Source organism: Nicotiana sylvestris, chromosome 4 (genome assembly GCF_000393655.2).
Source record: "Nicotiana sylvestris chromosome 4, ASM39365v2, whole genome shotgun sequence".
NCBI classification, from domain to species: domain Eukaryota; kingdom Viridiplantae; phylum Streptophyta; class Magnoliopsida; order Solanales; family Solanaceae; genus Nicotiana; species Nicotiana sylvestris.
This window is the reverse complement of record NC_091060.1, coordinates 163,073,854-163,100,032: the sequence shown is the minus strand read 5'-3', so window position 1 is coordinate 163,100,032 and position 26,179 is coordinate 163,073,854. Positions and strand designations below refer to the sequence as shown.

The 26,179-nt window shown below is 36.0% G+C and overlaps 3 protein-coding genes across 3 annotated transcripts in view; all 3 read left to right on the top strand.

The window, feature by feature from the left end:
* The window catches only part of LOC104210085 (serpin-ZX), a 54,695-nt gene extending 43,683 nt beyond the window's left edge, over positions 1-11,012 (top strand). The window contains 5 exon segments of the mRNA XM_070173838.1: positions 10,386-10,506; positions 10,508-10,726; positions 10,728-10,793; positions 10,795-10,837; positions 10,933-11,012. Coding sequence (XP_070029939.1) covers positions 10,386-10,506; positions 10,508-10,726; positions 10,728-10,793; positions 10,795-10,837; positions 10,933-11,012 — 529 coding nt within the window.
* A 5,318-nt stretch (positions 11,013-16,330) lies between these two features.
* LOC104226141 (serpin-ZX-like) lies at positions 16,331-18,532 on the top strand. Its single transcript, XM_009778035.2, has 2 exons — positions 16,331-16,771; positions 18,146-18,532. The coding sequence occupies exons 1-2, from the start codon at positions 16,349-16,351 to the stop codon at positions 18,401-18,403; spliced, it is 681 nt and encodes a 226-aa protein (XP_009776337.1). The 5' UTR covers positions 16,331-16,348; the 3' UTR covers positions 18,404-18,532.
* A 5,011-nt stretch (positions 18,533-23,543) lies between these two features.
* On the top strand, positions 23,544-23,990 carry LOC104235985 (serpin-Z4-like). Its single transcript, XM_009789822.2, has one exon. The coding sequence runs from the start codon at positions 23,544-23,546 to the stop codon at positions 23,988-23,990; it is 447 nt and encodes a 148-aa protein (XP_009788124.1).
* Positions 23,991-26,179: the final 2,189 nt, after the last annotated feature.

Here is a 26,179-nt window from a genome sequence, read left to right as displayed (position 1 = left end):
TAATAGTATATGCCCCAACAATCTCCCACTTAGATGCACAGGTCGGCAAAGCTCTTCAGGCTCTAGTTAGTCGATTTCCTGCTGCACCACCCACACCAACTCCTAATAATAATACATTGGAGAATCCCCGTTTTAGTCTTGTTAATTCTGGGAATGGAGGAACCACCAGTGAACCACAGGAAGGGGGACCAGGTAATTCAAATAATTCCTATTTGCAAAATTTAGTACTAACCTTGCAGAAACATATTAAGGAACAAAATGAGCGTATTGAACAAATCCCTGGAGTTCCGCCTGTAATAAAGGGAGTTGACATGGACAAATACTCACAACAACCTTGGAAGCCAAGTGCTGCTCCCCTTCCAATTCCGAAAAAGTTCAAAATGCCTGACATCCCGAAATATGATGGTACTACAGACCCACGTGACCACGTGACTGCATTTACAACAGGCGTGAAAGGCAACGACTTGACCAAACAAGAAATTGAATCAGTACTGGTCAAGAAATTTGGAGAAACACTCACCAAGGGTGCATTAACCTGGTATTCTATTTTATCTGAAAATTCTATAAATTCTTTTGTTGAGCTTGCAGATTCTTTTATTAAAGCATATTCGGGAGCTCAAAAGGTTGAGAAAAGAATGGAAGATATTTTCAAAATCAAACAAGGGGATTCAGAGTTGCTCAGAGACTTTGTTGATAGATTCCAGCGTGAAAGAATGACTCTACCCCGTGTGCCTGACAACTGGGCTGCAATAGCTTTTGCAAGTAATTTAAATGACAAAAGTTCTGAAAGCCACGAGAAGACTCAAAGAAAGCCTTCGAGAATTCCCTGCAACCACGTGGAATGATGTTTACAACAGGTATAGTACGAAGCTGCGAATTGAAGAAGATACCGTACCTAAGTTTCATCATGAAGAAAGGGGCGGTTCCAGAAGATCAGAAACCGAAAAAAGATCAGGTAAAAACAGGTACGATCCATATATGGGACCTGCAGGAAAAGACTCACGGTCAAAACAAGATAGCCAGCAATATGATAAAAAATCGAGGAACAGGGACTCTGGTTCTTCATCAAAATTCATAAATGATCGGAACAGACAAGAGTCATGAGATGATGACAAAAGTTTAAAGGCACGGTTCGGCGGATATAACTTTAATGTCACTACCTCCGAGCTCGTGGCTGTTTTGAGAAGCATGGGAGATAAGGTACGGTGGCCAAAAGAGATGCGGTAAAATCCAAATAGACGCAATCTAGATCATTGGTGCGAATGCCACAATGATCACGGGCACAAAACTTCAGAATGTAGATTCTTGCAGAGTGAAGTGGATCATCTATTGAAGCAAGGGTACCTCACTGAGTTATTTAGTGAAAAGGGTAAACAAGCCTATATGAAAAATAGGCAAGAGCCACCAAAGCCTCATTCACCCAAGAGAACAGTGAATGTGATAAGTGGGGGAGGAGATATTCACGGTATAACCTACATAGCTTCCAACAAGGTTTCTAAAGTAACAATTACACACGGGAAATGGGTATGGCAGGTTTTAGAAAATGAAAGTATTTCATTCGATGATACAGATACCAAAGGAGGGATAACTTCACATAATGACGCACTGGTAATATCTTTACTTGTGCATGATACTAATGTAAAACGAGTTTTGATTGATCCAGGGAGTTCCGTAAATATTATACTACTAAGGGTATTGCGTGAAATTCAAGCTGAAGACAAAATGATACCCAAGGCGCATACCTTGTCAGGCTTCGACAATTCAAGTGTGATAACAAAAGGAGAGGTAATTCTAACAACTTTTGCTGCAGGTGTTGTTAAAGAAACTAAATTTCAGGTAGTTGATATGGAAATGGCCTACAATATGATCATGGGGAGGCCTTGGATCCATGATATGGATGCTGTTCCATCAACTCTACATCAGGTTGTTAAATTTCCATCACCGTGGGGGATTTGTCAAATTCGAGGGGATCAGCAAACAGCCAGGAGTATCAATGCTGTAACAAATACGAGTACCGTAAACAAAGAAAAATAGCAATTATAGGAAATAGTTGAAGGTGCCAGCAATCAAACCTCAACTGAGCAAGAGAAAATAGATTTAAACTCGAGACCTGATACAATTCAAGAACCTGAGGAGAATGAAAATATCAAAACAACCATCGAAGAACTCGAGGCTGTGATATTATTTGAGCATTGGCCTGAACGGAAAGTTTATGTTGGAGCTAATTTAAACTCAAACATGCGAGGTATGTTAATTGAATTTCTAAAATCTAACGTGGACTGCTTTGCTTGGTCCCATGCTGACATGACAGGAATACCACCGAATGTGATGACTCACAAGTTAAACGAAAACCCATCCTTTACACCAATAAAGCAAAAGAAAAGAAAGCAAGGGTATTTCAAAAACCAGGTGATTCAAGATGAGGTCCAAAAGCTATTAAAAATTGGGTCAATCCGCGAGGTAAAGTACCCTAATTGGTTAGCCAACACAGTTGTTGTACCTAAGAAAAATGGTAAGTGGCGAGTCTGCGTAGATTATACAGATCTTAATAAAGCTTGTCCAAAAGATTCTTTTCCTTTACCACATATAGATCAATTAATTGATGCAACTGCAGGACATGAACTTTTAAGTTTTTTAGATGCATATTCAGGGTACAACCAAATTAAAATGGACCCTAGTGATGAAGAAAAAACTTCTTTCATCACAGACAGGGGGACTTACTGTTATAAAGTAATGCCCTTTGGTCTCAAAAATGCTGGGGCAACCTATCAAAGGTTGGTCACCAAAATGTTCCAGGAACATTTAGGAAAGACAATGGAGGTATATATAGACGATATGCTCGTCAAAACCCAGCAGTCTCATGATCATATTTCTCATCTATCTGTAACATTTGAAATTTTGCGAAAATTTAATATGAAACTCAACCCAGAAAAATGTGCATTTGGAGTTTCATCAGGTAAATTTTTGGGTTTTCTTGTTTCTAACCGTGGTATTGAGGTAAATCCTTCTCAGATCAAAGCAATAGAAGAAATCCCTGATATCCTTACTAATAAAAAGGAAGTTCAAAGATTAACGGGAAGAATTGCAGCTTTGGGGAGATTTATTTCCAAATCTTCAGAAAAATGTTTTAAGTTTTTCTCTGCACTCAAAAAGCAAGATTGTTTTGAATGGAATGAAGATTGTCAACAAGTCCTTAGAAATTTGAAAGCTTATTTGTCAAAACCACCGTTATTGGCAAAACCAAAGGTGGGAGAAAATCTTCTCATCTATCTGGCTGTGTCTGAAGCTACGGTAAGTGCTGTTTTAGTCCGTGAGGACCGAGGTAAACAATCTCCTATTTATTATATAAGTAAGTCCTTACTAGATGCTGAAACACGATACCCACAGCTAGGAAAGTTAGCATTAGCTTTGATCATGACATCTAGAAAATTAAGACCTTATTTTCAATGCCATCCCATTGTTGTAGTTACTGCTTTTCCGCTTCGAAATATTTTGCATAAACACGAACTGTCAGGAAGATTAGCAAAATGGGCTATAGAACTAAGTGAATACGAAATCATTTATCAACCCAGGACCGCTATAAAATCTCAAGTACTAGCTGATTTCGTGGCTGATTTTAGTCAGGGGATGCATTTAGAAGCAGAAAAAGAATTACAAGTTTTTAATGGTGCAAACCCGGGGACTTGGGTTTTATTCACTGATGGTTCATCTAATGTAAAAGGAGCAGGTCTGGGTATAGTTCTCATACCACCTACAGGTGAAACTATTAGGCAAGCTATAAAATATCATTCTATAACTAACAATGAAGCAGAGTACGAAGCTGTAATTACAGGTTTGGAATTGGCAAGAGAACTCGGCATAACACAAATTATAATCAAGAGTGATTCTCAACTCGTGGTCAATCAAGTGCTGGGGACTTATACAGCCAGGGAAACTCGAATGCAAGAATATCTCGAAAAGGTACGTGAACTAATTAAGCAATTCCAAATTTAGAAGGTAATGCAGATCCCAAGAGATGAGAATGTGGAGGCAGATGCTTTAGCTAATCTCGCATCTGCAGCTGACGTAGCAAACGACGCAAATGCTTCAGTCATACATTTATTTCATTCCGTTCTCGAACCTGATAAGAATGAGGTAAATTTTAATCATCTAACATGGGATTGGAGAAACGAAATTATTGCTTTTTTACAGCACGGAATCGTGCCTATTGACAAAGGGAAGGCTCACGCGCTTCGCAAAAAAACCGCTCGATATTGTTTATATCAAGGAAATCTTTATCGAAAGATGTTCGGTGGACCACTAGCACGGTGTCTCGGACCCTCTCAAACAGAATATGTGATGAGGGAAGTGCACGAAGGACATTGTGGAAATCACGCAGGGGGAAGGTCGCTGGTAAGAACATTGATTCGAGTAGGATATTATTGGCCTAAGATGGAAGAAGAGACAAACAATTTCGTGTCCAAATGTGATAAATGTCAAAGATACGACAATAATATGCACAAACCAGCTGAGTTACTACACCCTGTTATAGCCCTGTGGCCCTTTATTAAATGGGGAATGGATATCGTAGGTCCATTACCACAAGCAAAAGGTCAAGTAAAGTTTCTACTTGTACTCACAGATTATTTCACTAAATGGGTAGAAGCAGGAACATTTAAACAGGTACGAGAGAAGGAAGTTAAAGACTTCATATGGCGAAATGTAATATGCCGCTTTGGAGCACCAAAGGAGATCGTGTGTGACAATGGACCACAATTCATAGGAGCTCAAATCATAGAATTTCTTCAAAGTTGGAAGATTAAAAGGATAATATCTACGCCATACCATCCAGTGGGTAATGGACAAGCGGAATCCACTAACAAAGTCATTATCAAAGAGGTTACAGTATTCAAAAGGTAATTGGCCTGAGATATTACCTGGAGTATTATGGGCTTATCGTACAACAACAAAAACAAGCACTGGAGAAACACCATTTTCAATGGTTTATGGTGCGGAAGCCTTAATTCCAGTTGAAATAGGTGAACCAAGCACACGGTACGTTCAGGCAACGGAGGAATCTAATGATGAAGAGATGTGGGTCAACCTTGATTTGCTTGAAGGAAGAAGAGAAGCTGCATTGATAAGAATGGCAGCACAAAAGCAAGTAATTGAACGATATTACAATAGGAAAGCACGCCTCAGATTTTTCAAAATTGGGGACTTCGTGCTTAAAAAGGTGTTCCAATCTGCAAAGGCTGCTAATTCAGGAAAGTTAAGTCCAACGTGGGAAGGACCATACAAAGTTCGTGACATTGCGGGAAAAGGAGCATACGAGTTGGAGATAATGGACGACAAAGTTTTACCCTCAAATTGGAATGCCGTCCATTTAAAGAGATATTACTTCTGAGAAAGTACCCACGGTCAGGTATCGCCATGTTAAAATTTTTCTTTTGAATTATTAACGTTTTACTAACGATTTTAGATGCTAGGCAAAAACCCTAACTCGTGCCAAATGATGAGTCACGACCTGCAAGGTAAAATGGAGTATTCTAAAATTCCTAGCCCAAGGTTACAATTAATCTCATGGAAATACACACGAGTTAGGCAGTCTTCATCTATAATCGCACCTTCGAGTCCCATATATTTTTCTGTTTCAGGAAAAGGACCAAATTGAAAGAAATAAACAAGTGCTTGAGGCTTTATACTTCACCGTTCCAACACTTGGGGGACTACATATCATATACAGATATGTGCATAAAAACAGATACGAATATCGAACAAAGGTCGGCCACAAAGAGACGAGTGTTGAGAAAAAGTTACGAAGTCTTCAGCATTCATCATCGTGTTCAACAAACACAAGACATTCATCATAGTGTTTTTCCAGAGGGAACAACAGAGTCATCTCTCAAACTCATAAATGAAGTCACCTCTCAAACCCTTCCTAATATATAAAGATATGGTCATGACTATGTACTGAAACAGTTTATGAAGAAAAACCTTGTTTATTTTATATTATGTAAAAATCTGTTGCAAGAAAACAGTTACAAGAAAGTTATAGATGTATTTTAATACATGTAATAATCAAAAGAGAAAAAAAAAACTTGTTAAAGTTCATGAATAAAAACTTGTCAAAGTTGTTTCATACAAAACATGTGTATTCCTATTTCTTTCATCGTATTATAACACCATTATGAAGTTGAGACGTCTTCTTCATTAAGTGTCGATAAAATAAAAGGGCCCTCTTTTATAAGTCTCATGTTGATAATCCATGAGAAGAATCATAAAGCATTTTCAAAGGATAAAAATACTAAGTTATTCTATAAGTCCTAGATAAATAGGCAAGAATAGAATATACAGAAATATTGATAAAACTTCTTAATATAAAAGACTAAGTACAAACTTAGTCAGCAAAATATTTGTTTTATACAAATGCTCCATTACGATATCTGGGGACTTCATCAAAAGATCCCTTAAAGTTACCAAGGGATAACACCACCAGTTAATAAAAAAAATAGTAAAGTTTGAAATACATTCAACTAGTCACTGAAGGGGTTGGAACATCAGAAGTTGCAATCTCATTTTCAGGGGCAGTCACAGGCACGGTAACAACTTCTGAAGGAGCAGCAATAAGAGCGATTTCAACTGGGCCTGGAATGTTAAAATCACCGGGGGAAGCAAGAGTCACGGGAACTTTAGCTTCCATGGACTGTGTCATAGAAGTTTCACCCTTAGGAGCTAGAATTACAACTCCAATTGCCGCTGTAGCTACTTCTTCATTTAAAAGCTCTTCTGCCCCAGGAGTTCCAAGTGCAGGAGAAGGAGTATCAACTGGTTGTTGGATTTTTCCAATAGTGTCTAAAACTTTGGCTAATTCAGATTGCAAATCAAAGTTTTCTTGAGTAGCTTCCATCAAAGCATCACGGCGAGATCTTAGAAAAGCCCAACTTACCTTTATGTTGAAGTTCTCCTCAAGAAGTCCATATTCCCTCTCCCACATAGCAAGATCGTTCTTCAATATCTGGTGTTCAGCTAAGTGGGAGTCAAGGGAAGCTTCAAGGGAGGCATGAGAACTCTTCAAAGCACGTATTTCGTCAGAGGAGATCCTTAAGTCAGCCTGAGCTTGAGTCAAGCTTTGCACCAACTCCCCTGCATATTCTTCTTTCTTCTCCACAAGTGCCTTAAGCTCTCTAATTTCTTCACTAGCCTTTGATAGTTGTTTTGAAAATGAGTCCTCCAAAAGCTCCTTATCTTTTTCAAGTTGCCTTGAAGAAGCCTTGGCAATTGCTAGCTCAGAAGTCAAACCACGTTTTTGCTGCTCCAGGAAATTTCTACTTTCTTGCAACTCCTCTATGGTCCCCTGAGCATTCTCAAACTGCTCCTTCCAGTTTGCTGCCTCAAGCTGGGTATCCTTGGATATTCTCCTAGCCTCAGAGTTAGCCTTCGCAGACTCTCGATCCTTCTTCTCTAGAGTGTAGACTCTTCCCATTAACTCAGTACCAATAAGATTAGCCTACAAGGGAAAGACATCAAATGTGAGAATATAGAGAGATATATATAAAAAACTTGTAAGTTAAAAGAGAAGTACCTTCAAGGTAGAATGAACTATGTCATTCATCAGAGTCAAGCAACTGTGGCTCTCCATCTTCTTCTTCTCAATATCTCCGATTAAAGGCTCGAGCCAAACATCAGCTCCACCAGTCTTTCTCAAAAGGCTATGATTGGCAGGAACTTCAAGAGTAACACTTCTCATAGCCATGCCTCTACAGCTAGAACCCGCCTCTGTATGCTGAACAGAGGGAGAGAGAACAATGGAAGGAGGAGTAGTAGAAGTGGTAAAAACAATGGGAGCTGTGGGAGTCAAAGCAGGGATGGTAGGTGTAGATATGGGAACCAAAACAGGTAAAGAAACATGAGTCGACAAAATAGACAAAGAAATACTCGTGGTTGTCAAAGGAATAGAAGGAATAGAAGAAATGGGAATAGAAGAAGAAAGGGGAGTTTCATCAAGAGCTGGTCCAAACTCTCCACTCTCAAAACCACTAACAAAGAGATATCGAATTGATTCATTAGAGCCTCTTGGAGTGGTATCCTCATCAGAAAGGATTTGAACAGGCTCGGAGATAGAGGCTCGAGCAGGAGTATCTTCAACTTCATCTCCATCAATGACGCGTCTCCTGGTTCTTGGCCTAGCTATCAAAGAGGTATTCTCTTCTTCCTCATTCTCAGAACTTTCTTCTACAACTTTTCTTTTTGGTATTGTGGCCCGAGTCTTTTCCAAATCAAGTGAAGCGGTTGAAGACGCTCGAATGGCAACGACTACCTCAGCTGTCATACCCCTGATACCAAATCCTGATAAAAAGAGGGATAAGGAATTGAAATAAGAAAGAATTCAATATACGACAAAGTATAAGGAAATACATACCATGGGTCTTCACTTTCCAACCATTCAAAAGAGAAATTGATTTCCAAGTTCTCGCCTCCATAGGCACAATCTTCAAAATTGAATCGACCCAACCACGGAAGTTAGGAACGTGTTCCACATATCCCATGGTTGCTACAAAAAGCCAAAAAGAGATGAGATTAGAAAAGAAATCAAAATTCTTAAAAACTAAGATACGGTAGGAAAAAGAAAAACTTACGTGCAAAATTCCACTTCTCAGGGAAGGGAATGTTTGTTTCACCCAACAAATCCACCGTACGTACAACAACATAACGAGAATATCACCCTCGATCCTTGTCATCTTCGGGGTTTACTAAAACCTTCTTGCTTCTTGTAGTTAAGGTAAAAACTCTATGGCAGAACAATTTGGGGTGGTATAGGTGAATAAGATGGGAAAAGGTAAAATTAACATTGGCTTTAGTAGACAAATACCTTAAGCAAGCCACAGCTCTCCAAACAAGAGGCCCTACTTGAGCTAAGCAAATTTTGAAAAAGCGACAAAATTCAAGAATAATTGGGTCAATGGCAGGATTAAATCCCAAAGTAAAGGGATAAGTATAAACGAAAGAGAATCCAATTCTGAAAGAAGAAATTCTTTGGTTTGGGGCAGGAATCATCATACGAAGATTATCTCTCCAATTACAATCTTTCCTAACAGTGGGAATCACAAGTTCAGTTATTAAAGAAGGATAGGTGTCAGCTTTTTCTAAATTTTTAACTTGTTCTTGGAGAGATCTTCTATCATTCCCAAAAGATAAATCATTGGGTACGATTTCTTCAACTAAAGGCTCCTGAGTAGGTTCAGAGAGTTCTTTATCTTTAGAAGAGGGGGTCTTTGGGATAGAACTCCTAATACCAGAAGAAGAAGAAGCAAAACCAGATGAACCACCATGAGTGGATCCTAGGCTCAAGCTCCGAAGCCTACCTCCTCTGCCTCTCCTATGTCTTACGGGGACATTGGGGAAGTGATCTAGAATTGGAACTTTTCTAGGGTTAGGGTTTGGAGATGACATTGTTGAAGAAGGATGAACTAAATGGGAGAAAAAGCAGAAGTGAATAATAAATTGCTTGTTGAAGATCTACGAAGAAGAAAACAAAAGAAAGAGGGTTAAATATGTTTATAATGACAATCGTCAAAATTAGAAGTGTAATGATGGAAAGCCTATAATAAAGGCAACTAACACTTCGTGAATAGTGGGAATGAAAAAGCCTTGAAAAAAGGGCGCAGAATTGCAGAACCAATCAAAAGGTGACACGTATGTAAAGCATTAATTAGAAGGGACAATTGAAGCGTCAGTACTGTCATAGTATTAATTACAACAAAAATTCCCTTTTTATGAAGATCCACTTCCCAGATATTTAATTGATAAATAAATGGAAAGTGAGGGGACTATCTGTATTGGGAAAAAATTGAATTTACATTGAAGGTGACGTGGCATGACACGAGGACTGGTCAAATGGTCAAAACATGATGATCAGTTAAGAGGCACGAGTGACAACAGATACGGGGAAAGGAAAGCTAAATAGGCACGAGAGGCAATTCGAATAATACAAGTTTCGTACCTATTTAGGTCATTTAAAGCCAAGAGATCAGAAGGCATTGAAGACATGGATATGATGACAAAAAGGAGTCCAAATTCAATATTAAATACCCAATACGTTAGAGAATTGGTATTAAATAGGAATGATTCTGTAACGTCTTATTTAATGTCATTTATTGCTCATAATTGTTTCATTAAGGCTAAGGTATTACTCCTTTATTTAGGATTAACTATAAAAGGAGGAGGTTAGGTCATTTGTAAGGACAGAGGATACCATCAACATTACATTAAAATACAAACTTATCTACTGCTTATTTGTCATTCTCAAAATGTCTATTATTTTTTTCTCGTCTCCTGATTATCAGTAGTCCGAATTTCTATTTGTCTTTAACTTTGGCCAAAGAATCATATTTTTGGTTAAACACTGAAGTCAATAAGTGGGCTGAAGAGAAAACAAATTGTCTCATCAAAGAGATTCTTCCTCCCGGTGCAGTCGACTAGAGAACATCGCTCATCTTGGCCAATGCATTATATTTCAAAGGAGCTAGCATGGTATGAGAAGTTCAGTGCTTCAGATACAAAAGACGATGAGTTCCATCTCCTCAACGAAGGATCTGTTCAAGCGCCCTTCATGACCAGCCAAAAGAAGCAATACGTGGAGGCCTTTGATGGTTTTAAAGCATTAAAGCTTCCTTATGAACAAGGCTATGATCGAAAGCGATGTTTCAGTATGTATTTATTTCTTCCAAATGCCCGCGATGGATTAATTACCAACGTTACTGGACAAAATTAGTTCGGAACCTGGATTCTTAGATCAACATATTCCATTACACAAGAGTTAAAGTGGGCAAATTTCTTGTCCCTAAGTTCAAGATATGTACGTGAAGGAAGATCAATCTTCCATTTTTCTATTGAAGGTGTTCTTCTTGATGATTTATGTCTCATTTAAAATAATGTATCCAATAACTGCAGGGATTTGCAACTTCCTTAAGCTTTATGGTTATGAATTGCATTTGAAGATCTCTTACTTGCATAATTTCCGCTCCTTATAAATTATTGGGTCTATTATTAGATTACGTTTTCTGGTACTACTTAATCTTTTTTCCCTCCCTTTCTACTCTCTTTCTTTCTTTTTCTTCTTCTTTTTTATCCTTCTTCTCCTCCCTACTATTTAAGTCGTGGGTCTATTGAAAACATGTCTCTTTACCTTCACAAGGTAGAGTAAAGTCTCCATATACACTATTCTTTCCAGACCCCACATATAAAAATATACTGGATAGTGTTGTTGTTGTTATAATTAGATTAAGTACTTCAAGTTCTAACTGACAAAGAGACTACCTTTTGAAAATTTTAGTCTCTTACCTTCTAAAGCAAATATGATTTGATTCGAAATAATACGTCAACTGAATTTGTATTCTCCTTTGAAATATTTGGTGGGGTGGTAATTATGCAGTCCTTTGGCCGAGTATTGAACAGAAAAGCTTGCAAGGTCTTTTTTAAAACAAAGATACCCTTACAGCTTGTTTGGATGGTTGTTACCCTTGTATCGTATTGTATTGTTATCATAAAATTAATGTTTGTTTTGATTGTTTATTTAAAATTGATTGTATCGTATTGTTAAATTCATTATTTTGGGACAACCAAAAGTCCCATTTTATGAAACAAACGAGTTGGTATGGTGGGATCGTTTCCTATTTTCTTTTCTAATTATGCCCTTACTTATTATTCTATAATTCTATTTTATCATTTATTTTTTTTATTTTAACACCAAATCTCCAACCTATTGACCTACTTTGTCTTCTTGCATCTTTTCTAGAGTGGGTTTGCCCTGTTCTTTTTATAATCCAAGTCTCCATCCGATTCTTTGTCTATTTTCATCATTTTAACTTTTTTTTTTTGGTGTTGCTAATATTAGTTAACCTCTTTTTTTCTAGGTTTTTTCTCTTGTTTCCACGCTATGTAATTCATGATAAATTAGTAGAAAGTGGTTTTTTAAAATTATTTTTATGTATAATTCTTGATAAATTTTTTTAAAAACAATTGCGGGTATTTTAGTAAACTTATCAATTACAGTACTGTACGATACAGTCAATCCTAACAACAAAAACGTTATTTAACAACGGCATACGATACAATCTATTCAAACGTTTTATCTATAAAACTATACAATACAATACAATACAGTACAATACAATACATTATAAAACAATGAGTAACAATGATCCAAACATAGTGTTATAGAGTATAATTTCTAACAGTGGATCATTTTTTTGGAAAAATCAAATTGAAAATTATAACTATTATCAAATTCTAGAGACTACAGAAAAGGTCTAAGTCTACCCTTCTACCATATGAAATTACTCACTCAATTTTATCTTCCGTTATACTATTAGGTTCATTCATAACCTTGTTGTTTATAAATCTTCTAGTATTTGTCCTTGAAGTTATCCTGCGTGAATTGTGTGGATTCTAAGACTCAATACCATAAACTACTAAAGAGAAAAAAAGTACCTTTTGCTTTCCACTTTGAATAAAAGAACAATTATCAAATAACTAATATTAAGTGTTTTAGTGAACCATGTAAAACGAACACCAAAATTTCAATATTTAAAAGGTTCTTTAAAATCTATAGGCATCTTTTTGAAATGTGTCACCCACTTTGGCAATTCAAGTTTGGTGTTATTACATCTCATCATTTTGTAGTAATCATTCAAGGGATAACTCTTTTTTCACATGAATTATCATTTCAGAAGCCTATAAAGGCTTCAATGTTGGAACTGGCGTTAAAAGCCTGTTTATGGTGAAAATAGCAAAGTTTATTGTACGGAATAATCATCAAATCTTACTGTGCGAATATATACCACCGTTATCATTGTTTCATACCGGGCCGGGGGGAGGTTAAGGCCACTAAGACAATGGCCTTAGGCCCCCAAAATACTCAGGCCCTAAAATTTATAAATTATATATATAATATTTAATAATTACACACTATTGATAGAGGCAACTTCAAGTACCTTGGGTCCGTTATTCAGGAGAAGAGGAGATTGACGAGGATGTCACATCGTATTGGGGTAGGATGGATGAAGTGGAGGTTAACATCTGGAGTCTTGTGTGGCAAGAGAGTGCCACCGATACTCAAAGGTAAATTCTATAAAGCGGTGGTTAGACCGACCATGATGTATGAGGCTGAGTGTTGGTCTGTTATTAAGAACTCACACATCCAAAAAATAAAAGTAGCAGAAATGAAGATGTTGAGGTGAATGTGCGGGTACACTAGGATGGATAAGATTAGGAATGATGATATTCGGGAGAAGGTGCACGTGGCTCCCGTTGATGACAAGATGTGAGAAGCGAGGCTCAGATGGTTCGGACATGTTCAGAGGAGAAGCCCAGATACTCCGATAAGGAGGTGTGAGCAGTTGGTTGTGGAGGGCACGAAAAAAGGTAGAGGGCGACCTAAGAAGTATTGGAGAGAGGTGATCAGGCAGGATTTGGCGAAACTTCAGATTTACGAGGACATGAACTTGATAGGAAGATGTGGAGGTTGAGTATTGGGGTTGTAGGTTAGGAGGTAGTTGAGTCTTGCCTTACTTTGTACCTTTGGGAGACTAGTCTGATAGGGGTTTTGTCTAAGATAGCTAGTGGCAATACTGTGTCTTAATTACTATTTCGCTTTCAGTGTAGGACCTATTTACTAGCTATCGCTTTTGCTTTGCATCTTTATTCTGGATTTTATGTTGTTCATATTTTTCCTATGATTTCTGTGGTGATACTAATATTGTCTTCTTTTGTGTTTTTATTTTCTTGAGCCTAGGGTCTTTCGGAAATAGCCTCTCTACTCCTTCAGGGTAGGTATAAGGTCTGCGTATACACTACCCTCCCCAAACCCCACTAATGAGAATTTACTGGGTTGTTGTTGTTATTGTTATTGTTGCACTATTGATAGAATTTTAAATTATTTGGTGCAAATAGTTAAAGCTAAAAGTTTTACAACTCTTAAATTGTAGTTACTAGTTATTTCTTGTCTTTAATTCGTCCCAACTTAAATCGATTTTCTTACAATTATTAGTTTAGAATAATTTTTCTTAATTCTTTGAGTGCCTTTGTAGACATTTTTCAAGCTACTTTGATAAGTAACTATTAAAATTTGTCCTTAATATTGAATGACTCTTGAAACATAGTAGTTATAATTACAATATTATTTGTTTCAACTTATATTTAGAATTAAAAGTGTTAAGAGAAACTGTATAAGTAGAAGAATACTCTAATTGGCAAACTCAATCAGGTAAAAAGTATTAATTCAATTACCGTAAATAATTTCTATATCAATTCCTCAGTTGAATTTTTTTTAAAAACTAAATCAATAAAGTTCAATATGATAGAACACAAGAAAGATTAAACAAGTTGGTTTGACATTGACAATAATTAAAACTGATTATAACTTCTTTAGTAAAAAATTTAAGAGTAAACAATAGTAACTAAAAAGAATTTAAGGCCTCACTTTTTATTTTCGTCTCATACCCCATATTATGTCGAGCCACCCCTGGTTTCATATTTGGAAAGCAACTAATGATTGCATTAGCAACACTTTCAAATATAATTTTCTTCAATTTGCTTCACTTTTAGTATTATTTTAATTTATGTATTTGGATATTGAGTCAGGTTGGGCCGGGTCATTCCTATTTTAAGGGAAAAATATAAATTACTCGGTCCAACAATAACAATAATAACCCAGTATAATTCTACTAGTGGGGTCTGGGGAGGGTAGTGTGTGCGCAGACCTTACCCCTACCCTAGGGTAGAGAGGCTGTTTCCGATAGACCCTCGGCTCCCTCCCTCCAGGAACTCCCACCTTGTTCTTAGGGTGACTCGAACTCACAAAATTAATCGGTCCGCTGAAACTACTTGCATTCGTTAGCCGAAAAATATATAAACTATGTATATACACAGTTACACACATATACACATATATAAAAATATATATTTTATCCGCTATTATTTTTTAGAGAGGCTAAAAATTATATGACTCCTATTTTAATTTGGTTATTATCTATTAGACTAAAAATAAAAAATACCGGAAAATTGTGTTATTTTTGTATGAGTTAGTAAGAGCTTTATGATTTTTGTGTAAGAAAACAAAGTTATATGATTTTAGTGCAAAAAAGTTATAATTATATGACCATTTGTGAAATTTACCCTAACAATTAGAATGATGGAAAAATATTTTCATGAATAATTAATAAATAAAGATGAGAATGACTAAGCAAATCGGAAAATCAGAGGCGGTAATCGAGACTGCGTCTAGTATAGGGGTGTCATTGGTTCGACCGGTTATTTTATAAATTTTGTACCATACAAATTTTTTGGTTATTCTATTATGTATAGCCAAAATTAGACTTTTCGAAACTGTCCCAATCATGTAAATTTCTCTTCGGTATCAGTACGGTTCGGTAATTTTCGGTAAATTTTTTAAATGTCATGTAAAAGTCACAAGTAGAAATAGAATACAATAAAATACGTACTTTTATAGGACTAACAAAACTCTCTAGATATTTTTATAGTTTAAAGGGTAATGAATTAAAAAAATATGAAAGATGGATATAGTATAGATCCCTACAGCAGCATAAATGAAACTAAGCAAATGCAAAGAAATTATAAATCACACGAGTGAAAATATATTAACCAAGTTGGAATTCGCGAATAAAGTCTATAGAAGATTAAACATTTCAAAAAGATAAATCTAAATCATACGAAAGGAAACATATTCAATACATTGTAGGTTGCTACTCCTAAATCTCTACAATACCTTGTGCTTGCTAGTGAATATGTTGGAAATAATTTAGTTTCAATAAAAGTAGCATAATAGGTTTGGAAATTAGGATTTTGAGTTTAATGACTTGTTGGCAAAACTATCTCATAATTCGGCCCAAAAAATAAAGTTTAATGCTTTATTATTTTTAAACTTAACATGTAAATATATTTTTTTACATTGTAAATTTATTCAGTACGGTTCGGTATTTTTCGATTTATTTTCATAAAATAAAAAACTTACCCTAATTATCGGTACAGACGATTATAAATATATATAAAAACCTACGATTTTATTTTAAAAAATTTAAAAATCGGTTTCAGCCGGTTTAGTCGGTTTTAAACTACAAATCGACACCCGTAATCTGGTAAACACAATTAAGTCCTCACCTTTTTAATTAGAGTAGGAAAAAGTAATTATGGTACTGTAATTAAGTAGCGTACTACAGTATTACTTTTCCTTCGAATACGGGATTAACACAAACCCTAATTAGACTAGGCAACTCTCTATATAAGGAGTCTCAACTCTCTTCTCTAGTTTAATTTCACATCAGAATTTTAACCATCTCCGATCTGCAATATGGATTTCTGTTCATATTTTAGCAACATGAGTCTCCGGGAATCGGTTAAAAAGCAGAGCGATATTCCTTGGATGCTCGCGAAGCATGTATTCAGCAGCGAACTTAAAGGCATTGATTCTAACATGGTGTTTTCACCACTCTCAATTCAAATAGTTCTTGGTCTCATTGCCACTGGCTCCAAAGGCCAGACGATGGACCAACTGTTGTCTTTTTTCAACCTCAACTCCATTGAAGAAGTCAATTCTCTTTCTTCTTGGCTCGTCGCTAATGTCTTAGTCGATGGCAGCCCAAGGGGAGGTCCTCGTTTGTCCGTTGCTAATGGGGCTTGGGTTGATCTAACTCTGTCTTTCAAGCATTCTTTCAAACAGATTATGGACAATGTTTACAAGGCTGCTTCGGCTTATGTATATTTTCAGAACAAGGTTAGTCTTAGCCCTTCACTCGTTAATAAAGATTTTAGTTTAAAGATAACCGATAAAGGAGAATTAACTCAAATAGTCATCCACCTAATCTCTTAAACTAAAAATAGTTATGTATAATTTTTGTATAGTAAAATATAATTTATATATACTGGCTAGAAAAAATAAATATTGAATCTGACGGCTATAAAAATCCCAAAGATGATAAACCATTTTACATATAGTATATGCTTTTACCAAAGTATTTACGAGGCATGCTAAATCTTTTCAAATTAGTAAGAACATAGATATATTTATTGGAGTCCATTACTACCAAAGTCGTCTTTTTAATCTTTTTTTTTTTTACTTTTTTAATATTATGAATTTTTCTCATTTTAATCAACATTATGGACTTACCTATAGAATAAAATTATTTTATTTAAAAATAATATATAAAAAAATATTTTTCTCGCATATATAATGTCGAAATAATAATATAATTGAACATAATATTCATGAATATGTAATGTCTATTACAAAAATACCTTTATTTTAAATAATTATTTTCTATAGTACGTATATTTTAAAAAATTTATTTTCTTTCATTCTCAATTGTGTAAATAACTTTTTGAGTTTTTTTGTTAATATCAAAATTATTATTACGAACAAATTGTTTAATTAACTTTCTACTATGCTCAATATTTTATTATTCCAATATTATATATGCTTAAATACTATTTTAATTTTTTTAATTTGTAAATAATTTTTTTAGGTATGTCCATAATATAAATTAAAAAGAGAAAAATTCTTATATTAAAAATCTAAAAAAAAGAAGAAGATAAAAGTTGATAATGTAGAGGCTAAAATAGGTATTTGGCGATCAAAAATTTGAGAAATTTAGTTAAGTGAGCTTCTGAGTGCTATTAGCATAGTTAAGTAACTTTGTTCTTACAAACGGAAGAAAGATGACTTTGGTATATAATTTCGGATAGTTGAGTGTCCATTTGAATAATGGACTTTATTTATTGTGCTTTTCCAACATAATGCTACTCACTCTGCTCCATTTCTGGAGCTTTTCGCTCTTTGAGAGCCACTTTGACTAATCTTTAAAGCTATATTGGATTAGATCAACTCAATATTTTAAAATTAAAAGTTAGATATTCAAAGCTGTAGATCTTCTCATACATAAGATGAAAAAATACATTTCAAAATGTTGATCAAAATTTACATAGTTTGAAACTCGAAAAGCGAAAAGGTTCAAATCGGAACGGCTAGAGTTTAATAAGATACGAACCGACATAAAGCATCTTTTCTATTTTATTTTTGAATATCACCTATATCCGTCTAGTAGCCTGGTCTGATGTTATGTTCCCTGTTTGTTTTAACTTATAATTTAAGCCTCTTGAAGTTGCCAAAGAAGTCAATAAGTGGGTTGAAGAGAAAACTAATGGTCTCATCAAAGAGATTCTTCCTCCTGGTGCAGTACACAACATGACTAGGCTCATATTGGCCAATACACTATATTTCAAAGGAGAATGGGTAAAGAAGTTCAACGCTTCAGAAACAAAAGACTATGAGTTCTATCTCCTCAACGGAACATCTATTAAAGCACCATTTATGACTAAGAATGGATTTTCCACAGTTGCAGCAGCCTAATGGATTTTCCACAGTTGCAGCAGCCTATGATGGGTTTAAAGTGTTGGGACTTCCTTATAAATATGGCAATGACAATCGTCGCTTTTGCATGTATTTTATTTGTTGCGGAAGCCAAATGTATATAGTGTGAATGAGTCACAACTACTATACCAAAATTATGGCAGCCATCAAATAATAAATAAGATAATAAAACAACATTAAAAGGAATACCAGAATTTACGAGGTTCGGCCAATTTCGCCTACTTCCTCGAACACAACCAATATTTTATTCCACTCCAAAATACAAGTGAAATAATACTAAAGAGAGAAGATACAAATGCCTTAAAATGATAAGAAGGCAAATGAGAGGTGTATTTAAATCTTAAACATTAGGGCTCCTTTTATAGGGAGCAATTTCCCCCAAATACAAGTCTCCCACCGATGTGGGATGAAGACATATTCAACAAATCTCCACCTTGGCAAAATTTCACATCTTCAATTTTCTTTCTGTAACAAATTTTGGTTGTGTCTTCATCTTCAATCTTCAGTGTTCAATAATGTTGATCAAATCAAAGCAATGTTGAAACTTGACCGCAGTCACCATTTTTGTCAGCATATCAGCAGGATTCTATGTAGTGTGAATTTTCTTCACCATGACTCCACCTTCTTCTATGATTTCTCGTATGAAATGATACCGAACATCAATGTGCTTCGTCCTTGCATGATAAACTTGGTTCTTCGCTAATTGAATAGCACTTTGACTATCACAAAAAATTGTGATACTTTTTTTTTTTCAATACCAAGCTCTTTTAGCAACCCCTGAAGCCAAATTGCCTCCTTCACAGCCTCTGTAATAGACATGTACTCTGCCTTTGTTGTAGACAAAGCAACTGTTGATTGTAAAGTAGACTTCCAACTAACTGGTGCCTTTGCAAAAGTAAACATATAATCAGTAGTTGATCTTCGTTTGTCCAGATCACCCGTAAAATTTGAGTCACAGTATCCAACTACAGACTAATTGCATTCCTGCTCAAAAACTAACCCAACATCTATAATATTATGAATATACCGTAGAATCCACTTCACAGCTTGCCAATGCTCCTTTCCTGGATTATGCGTATATCTGCTAATAACTCCAACAACTTGTGAAATGTCAGGTCTCGTATAAACCATTGCATACATCAAGCTACCAACAACATTTGCATATGGTACCTTTGACATATACCCTCGTTCAGCTTCATCTTTTGGCGAGATAGTAGTACTTAGCTTAAAATGGGGAGCAAGTGGAGTATGAACTGGCATAGTCTTCTCATCTATGCCAAAACGTTGTAGTACTCTTTTCAAATATTCTTTTTGAGATAAACAGAGTTTCTTTGAACGTCTATCTCTTATTATCTCTATGCCAAGAATTTTTCTTTGCCTCACCCAGATCCTTCATCTCGAACTCCTTCTTCAGTTGAATCTTCAACTTATCAATTTCTTCCGAATTCTTGGAAGCTATCAACCTATCATCAACATATAGGAGACGATATATAAAGGAACCATCTTTAAGCTTGCGCAAATACACACAATGATCGTATTTGCTTATCTTGTACCCTTGCCGCAACATAAACTTGTCAAATAGTTTGTACCATTGTCTAGAAGATTGTTTCAATCTGTATAACGATTTTTCAAGTTTGCACACCATATTTTCCTTTCCAGCAACTTTGAATCATTTTGGCTGAGTCATGCAGATTTCCTCCTCCAAGTTTCCATGTAAAAATGCAGTTTTTATATCTATCTAAACTAGTTCCAAATCCAACTGTGCTACCAAAGCCAACATAATTCTAATAGAGAAATATTTTACAACTAGAGAAAACACTTCATTGTAATCAATTCCCTCCTTTTGAGCATATCCTTTGGCCACCAATCTTGCTTTGTAGTGAACATCTTCTTGGTTAGGAAATCATTCTTTCTTTACAAATACCCATTTGCACCCAATTGGTTTCTTTCCCTTCGGGAGATTGGCCAATCTCCATGTATGATTCTGATGAAGGGACTGTATTTCATCATTCATAGCAATCCTCTACTTATCTTCTTCTGAACTTTCGATTGCGTCTTTATAAGTGGTAGGAACATCATCAGCTACAATTGAGGTGGCACAAGCAACCGTCTCTATAAGACGAACATGTTTTGTTATTGTCTTTTTTAGTCTGCTGGTTGCTATTGATTCAAGTTGTTGTCGAGGTTCCTAAGTTGGAATCTCCCTCTCTACTGGCTCTTCTTCCAGAGGATAATCTTTATTTGTTTCCTCTTCTGCTTCTTGTGTAGGAAAAATAAATTTTCCCTCAAACTCCACTTGCTTAGAAGCACCCTCATTTTGTTTGGTATCTTCTGTTATTTTATTTACCATAGTAGATTCATCAAAGGTAACATCCCTGCTGAATATTACTTTCTTTGTCATAGGACACCATAAGCGATATCTTTTGACTCCAAAAGTAATCCCCAGGAAAATAGCCTTCGTTGCCCTTGGATCCAATTTTGACTCTGTCACATGATAATATGCAGTTAAGCCAAACACGTGCAAAGAGTCATAATCTACAACAGGCTTTCCATACCATTTTTCAAATGGTGTCTTGCTATCAATAACAATAGATGATAAGCGATTAATGATGTGGCATGCATATGTAACTGCCTCAGCCCAAAATTCTTTGCCCAAGCCAGCATTGGACAACATACACCGTACCTTCTCCAGCAAGGTCCGATTCATACATTTTGCCACTCCATTCTGTTCTGGTGTATGTCTGACAGTGAAGTATCAGACGATGCCATCATTTTCACAGACCTTATTAAAATGATCATTTTGTATTCACCTCCATTGTTTGTGCGAATACACTTGATCCTCCTGCCTGTTTGATTCTCCACTATCATTTTCCATTTGAGAAAAATTTCCAACACTTCATCTTTGCGCTTTATTGTATACACCCACACTCTTCGGGAAAAATCATCAACAAAGGTTACAAAATAGTGCTTCCCACCTAATGAAGGTGTTTTGGAAGGACCCCAAACATCAGAGTGTACATAATCCAAAATACCTTTAGTATTATGGATCGCTGTACCAAATTTAACCCTTGTCTGTTTCCCTTTGACACAATACTCGCAAAACTCCAAGTTGCAAGCCTTTACTCCTTTTAACAATCCTTGATCTGATAAAGTTTTCAAGGATTTTCCTCCAGCATGTCCTAAGCGCATGTGCCATAGCCTGGTTGCTTCTACCTTTTTTTTGTCACTGGATGTTACTGTCGATGTCCCAATAACTGTACTATCGCGATAACTGTACATGTTATTGTTATTCCGATTGGCCTTCATTACCACTAGTGCACCGGAACATACTCTCATCACTCCATTTTCGGCAATGATTTTGAACCCTTTTGATTCTAGGGCTCCCACAGAGAGGAGATTTTTCTTCAAACCCGGTACATATCGAACATCTGTTAATGTTCTGATCATTCCATCATGGTTCCTTAATCGTATTGAACCAATGTCATATGAGGTAAGAAGGTTGTTATCCGCTGTGTGGACGACTCCATATTCTCCTTCTTGAAAATCCACGAACCAGTCCCTGTTGAGACACATATGATAGCTACAAGCCGAGTCCATCAACCATATGTCTGATAATGTTGATGGCTCTGTTGTAACTAATGAGAAGTCTGAATCATCACCATCAGCTACATTTGAATGCATAATGGCCTTTCCATTGTTATGTTTGGCCTTATTCTTCAACTTCGGACAGTCTTTCTTCCAGTGCCCCTTTTCTCGACAAAAGGCACATTTATCTTTGCTGGGTCTAGATCTTGACTTGGATCTTCCTTTCTTTGTCTTTGTTTGATTTTGAGGATGACCCCTCACAACCAGTGCTTCTCCTTCTCCGCCTTTCTATTTTTCTCCCTTTCTTTGTTCATAGCTGTACAAAGCCGAACAAACTTCTTTGAGAGAAATTTCGTCATTCCCATGGAGTAGAGTAGTTTCAAGGTGCTCGTACTCATCAGGAAGTGACCCTAACAACATCAAGGCCAAGTCACCATCATCAAAAGTTACATCCATATTTTGCAAATCTGTGGCCAACTTATTGAAACTGATGATATGTTCATTCATCGTGGTACCAGGAACATAGGTGAAGCGAAACAATCTCTTCTTCATGTACAATTTATTTTGACTGTTTTTCTTCAAAAATTTATTCTTTAGTGCTTTCCATAATTTACTTGCAAAAGTTTCCTTTGTGTAGGAATATTTCTGCTCTTTAGCAAGGTAGGATCGAATGGTACCGCAAGCAACACGGTTGATAATTATCTAATCTTCTTCTCCAATAACATCTGGTCTTTTTCTTAAATGGCAAGATCTAGCCCTTGTTGAAAAAGGACATCTAGAACCTCGCCTTGCCACATCCCAAAATGTCCTGACCCATCAAAAATTTCTACCGCAAATTTCGCATTTGACACAATTCTTGTCATAAGCGAAGATGCCAATGATGACGTATTGTTGACACTTGATGTAGATTCTTCTTGTTTATTGTCTCCCATCTTTGACACAAATATTATTTAATAGCTGACGACACAAATCAAGATTATTTCCTTTCTGGTGTGGAAGATCAGACTAAGCTGCAACCACAGAGCATACTCAGACAGAACCTTGACTCAGTTACCAAGATAAATCTTTTCTGATGTGGAAGATCAGACTATGCTGCAACCACAGAGCATACTTAGACAGTACCTTGGCTCTGATACCAATTGTTGCGGAAGCCAAATGTATATAGTGTGAATAAGTCACAACTACTATACCAAAAATTATGACAGCCACCAAATAATAAATAAGACAATAAAGCAACAATAAAAGGAACACCAGAATTTACGAGGTTCGGCTAATTTTGCCTACTCCTCGGACACAACCAATATTTTATTCCACTCCAAAAATACAAGTGAAATAATACTAAAGAGAGAAGATATAAATGCCTTAAAAGGATAAGAAGGCAAATAAGAGGTGTATTTAAATTCTAAACATTAAGTTTCCTTTTACAGGGAGCAATTCTCCCCCGAATACAAGTCTCCCACCGACGTGGGATGAAGACATATTCAACATTATTTTCCCTGATACCAATGATGACTTATCAACTATATGGGGAAAAATGACTTCAGAACCTGAATTCTTAACTCGTCATCTACCATCTAAGACAGTTGATGTGCGCAGGCTTCTTATTCCCAAATTCAAAATAACTTTTAATTTTGAAGCTTCCAAGGTTTTAAAAGAAGTTGGCCTCACACATCCTTTTTGTGGTGATGGTCTCGCTGAGATAGTGGACGATACTGTCCCTCTGTCTGTATCAAAAGTCCTTCACAAGTCATTTATTGAAGTCAATGAGGAAGGTACAAAAGTTGCGGCAGTTACTGCAGCTACAATGATGTATGGGTGCCCAGCTATGATGATTAAAGAGGAGCCGATAGATTTTGTTGCTGATCATCCCTTCTTGTTCCTTGTGAAAGATGATGTTACTGGTGTCATTTTGTTCATAGGGACTGTTGAATCCTCTCGCTGTTTAGCATATTTTGGTTTAGTATTATTTTTGTATGATTGAAACAATTCTAATTAGAGAAGCTGTTTCGTTCTCAGTTTATATTTATAGTCATTAAGTAGTATTTATGTGAGGTTAGTCTGATACGATTTTTATTCCTATGGTTTTTCATGGTTATTGTTTTTGCTTTTCATTTACTTTTTCGTATTTATGATGTTGTTATTATTTCTATAGTTTCTGTTGATGGTACTGATATATTGTCTCTTTTTGAACTGAGAGTCTTTCAGAAACAACCTCTCTACTCCCTCGGGATAGGGGTAAGGTCTGCGTACACACTCATGGGCGAAGCTACCTTTAGCAAAGGGTGGTCAACTGACCACCCTACGCTGAAAAATTACGAAAAATTACACTGTGTATATAACTAAAATATTGATTTTAGATTTATAAAACCTATATTGAACACTCTTTGTCGCAATTCTTTTTCTACTTCTTTCAAGTTTGAACACCCTTAGAAACATTTCTGGCTTCGCTATTGTACACTATCCTACCAAACACCACGAGTGAGATTTTATTGGGTTGTTGTTGTTGTTTATATTTATAATCAAGTTTTTTTCTTTTCTGTCGGCTGTTATAGTATTTAATTTAATTAGTACACGAGTATTGGTCATATATGTACAAAAGTTAATCCGCCAAAACAAAATACATAGAGGAAAAAACAAACAGAAGAACAGTATTACAAAAAAAGTCACTCCATCTCCTACCAGCATACGCTATTGTTTTGGTCTGTAATTTTGGTCTTTGGAAAAAAAGTAATGAAAAATAAGAGAAAAAAATTGCTATCCTTTTCTTGCCTCCAGCACATCAATCACAACAAGAAAATGTGATATGTAAAAATTGTTGAAATTGTCAAAAAGTCCCATCGGTGGGTGACAATTTTGGATGAAAATTTTTCCCTATAAAAAGAGGCCTAATGTTTAGGATTAAGAAACACCTCTCGTTTTGCTTTCTTATCTTCATAAGACATTTGTATCTTCTCTCTTTAGTAGTATTTCACTTGTATTTTTAGAGTGAAATAAAATATTGGTTGTATCCGAGGAAGTAGGCAAAATTGGTCGAACCTCGTAAATTCTGGTGTTCCTTTTATTGTTGTATTATTGTCTTATTTATTATTTAGTGGCTGCCATAATTTTTGGTATAGTAGTTGTGACTCATTCACACTATATACATTTGGCTTACACAACAATTGGTATCAGAGCCAAGGTACTGTCTAAGTATGCTCTGTGGTTACAGCATGGTCTGATGTTCTATATCATAAAAGATTTATCTTGGTAACTGAGTCAAAGTTCTGTCTGAGTATGCTCTGTGGTTGCAACTTAGTCTGATCTTCCACACCAGAAAGAAAATAATCTTGATTTTTGTCGTCAGCTATTAAATAATATTTGTGTCAAAGATGAGAGACAATAAACAAGAAGAATCTACATCAAGTGTCAACAATACGTCATCATTGGCATCTTTTCTTATGACAAGAATTGTGTTAAATGCGAAATTTGCGGTAGAAATTTTTGACGGGTCGGGACATTTTGGATGTGGTAAGGCGAGTTTCTAGATGTCCTTTTTCAACAAGGGCTAGATCTTGCTATTGAAGAAAAGAGACCAGATATTATTGGAGAAGAAGATTGGAGAATTATCAACCGTGTTACTTGCGGTACTATTCGATCCTACTTTGCTAGAGAGCAGAAATATCCATGCATAAAAGAAACTTCTGCAAGTAAATTATGAAAAGCACTGGAGGATAAATTTTTGAAGAAAAATAGTCAAAATAAATTGTACATGAAGAAGAGATTGTTTAACTTCACCTATGTTCCTGGTACCACGATGAATGAACATATCACCAGTTTTAATAAGTTGGTCACAAATTTGCAAAATATGGATGCAACTTTTGATGATGGTGACTTGGCCTTGATATTGTTGGGGTCACTTCCTGATGAGTACGAGCACCTTGAAACTACTTTACTCCATGGAAATGACGAAATTTCTCTAAGAGAAGTTTGTTCGGCTTTGTACAACTATAAACAAAGAAAGGGAGAAAAACAGAAGGGCGGAGAAGGAGAAGCACTGGTTGTGAGGGGTCGTCCTCAAAATCAAATAGGGACAAAGAAAAGAAGATCCAAGTCAAGATCTAGACCCAGCATCGTCGAGAAAAGGGGCACTGGAAGAAAGACTGTCCGAAGTTGAAGAATAAGGCCAAACAT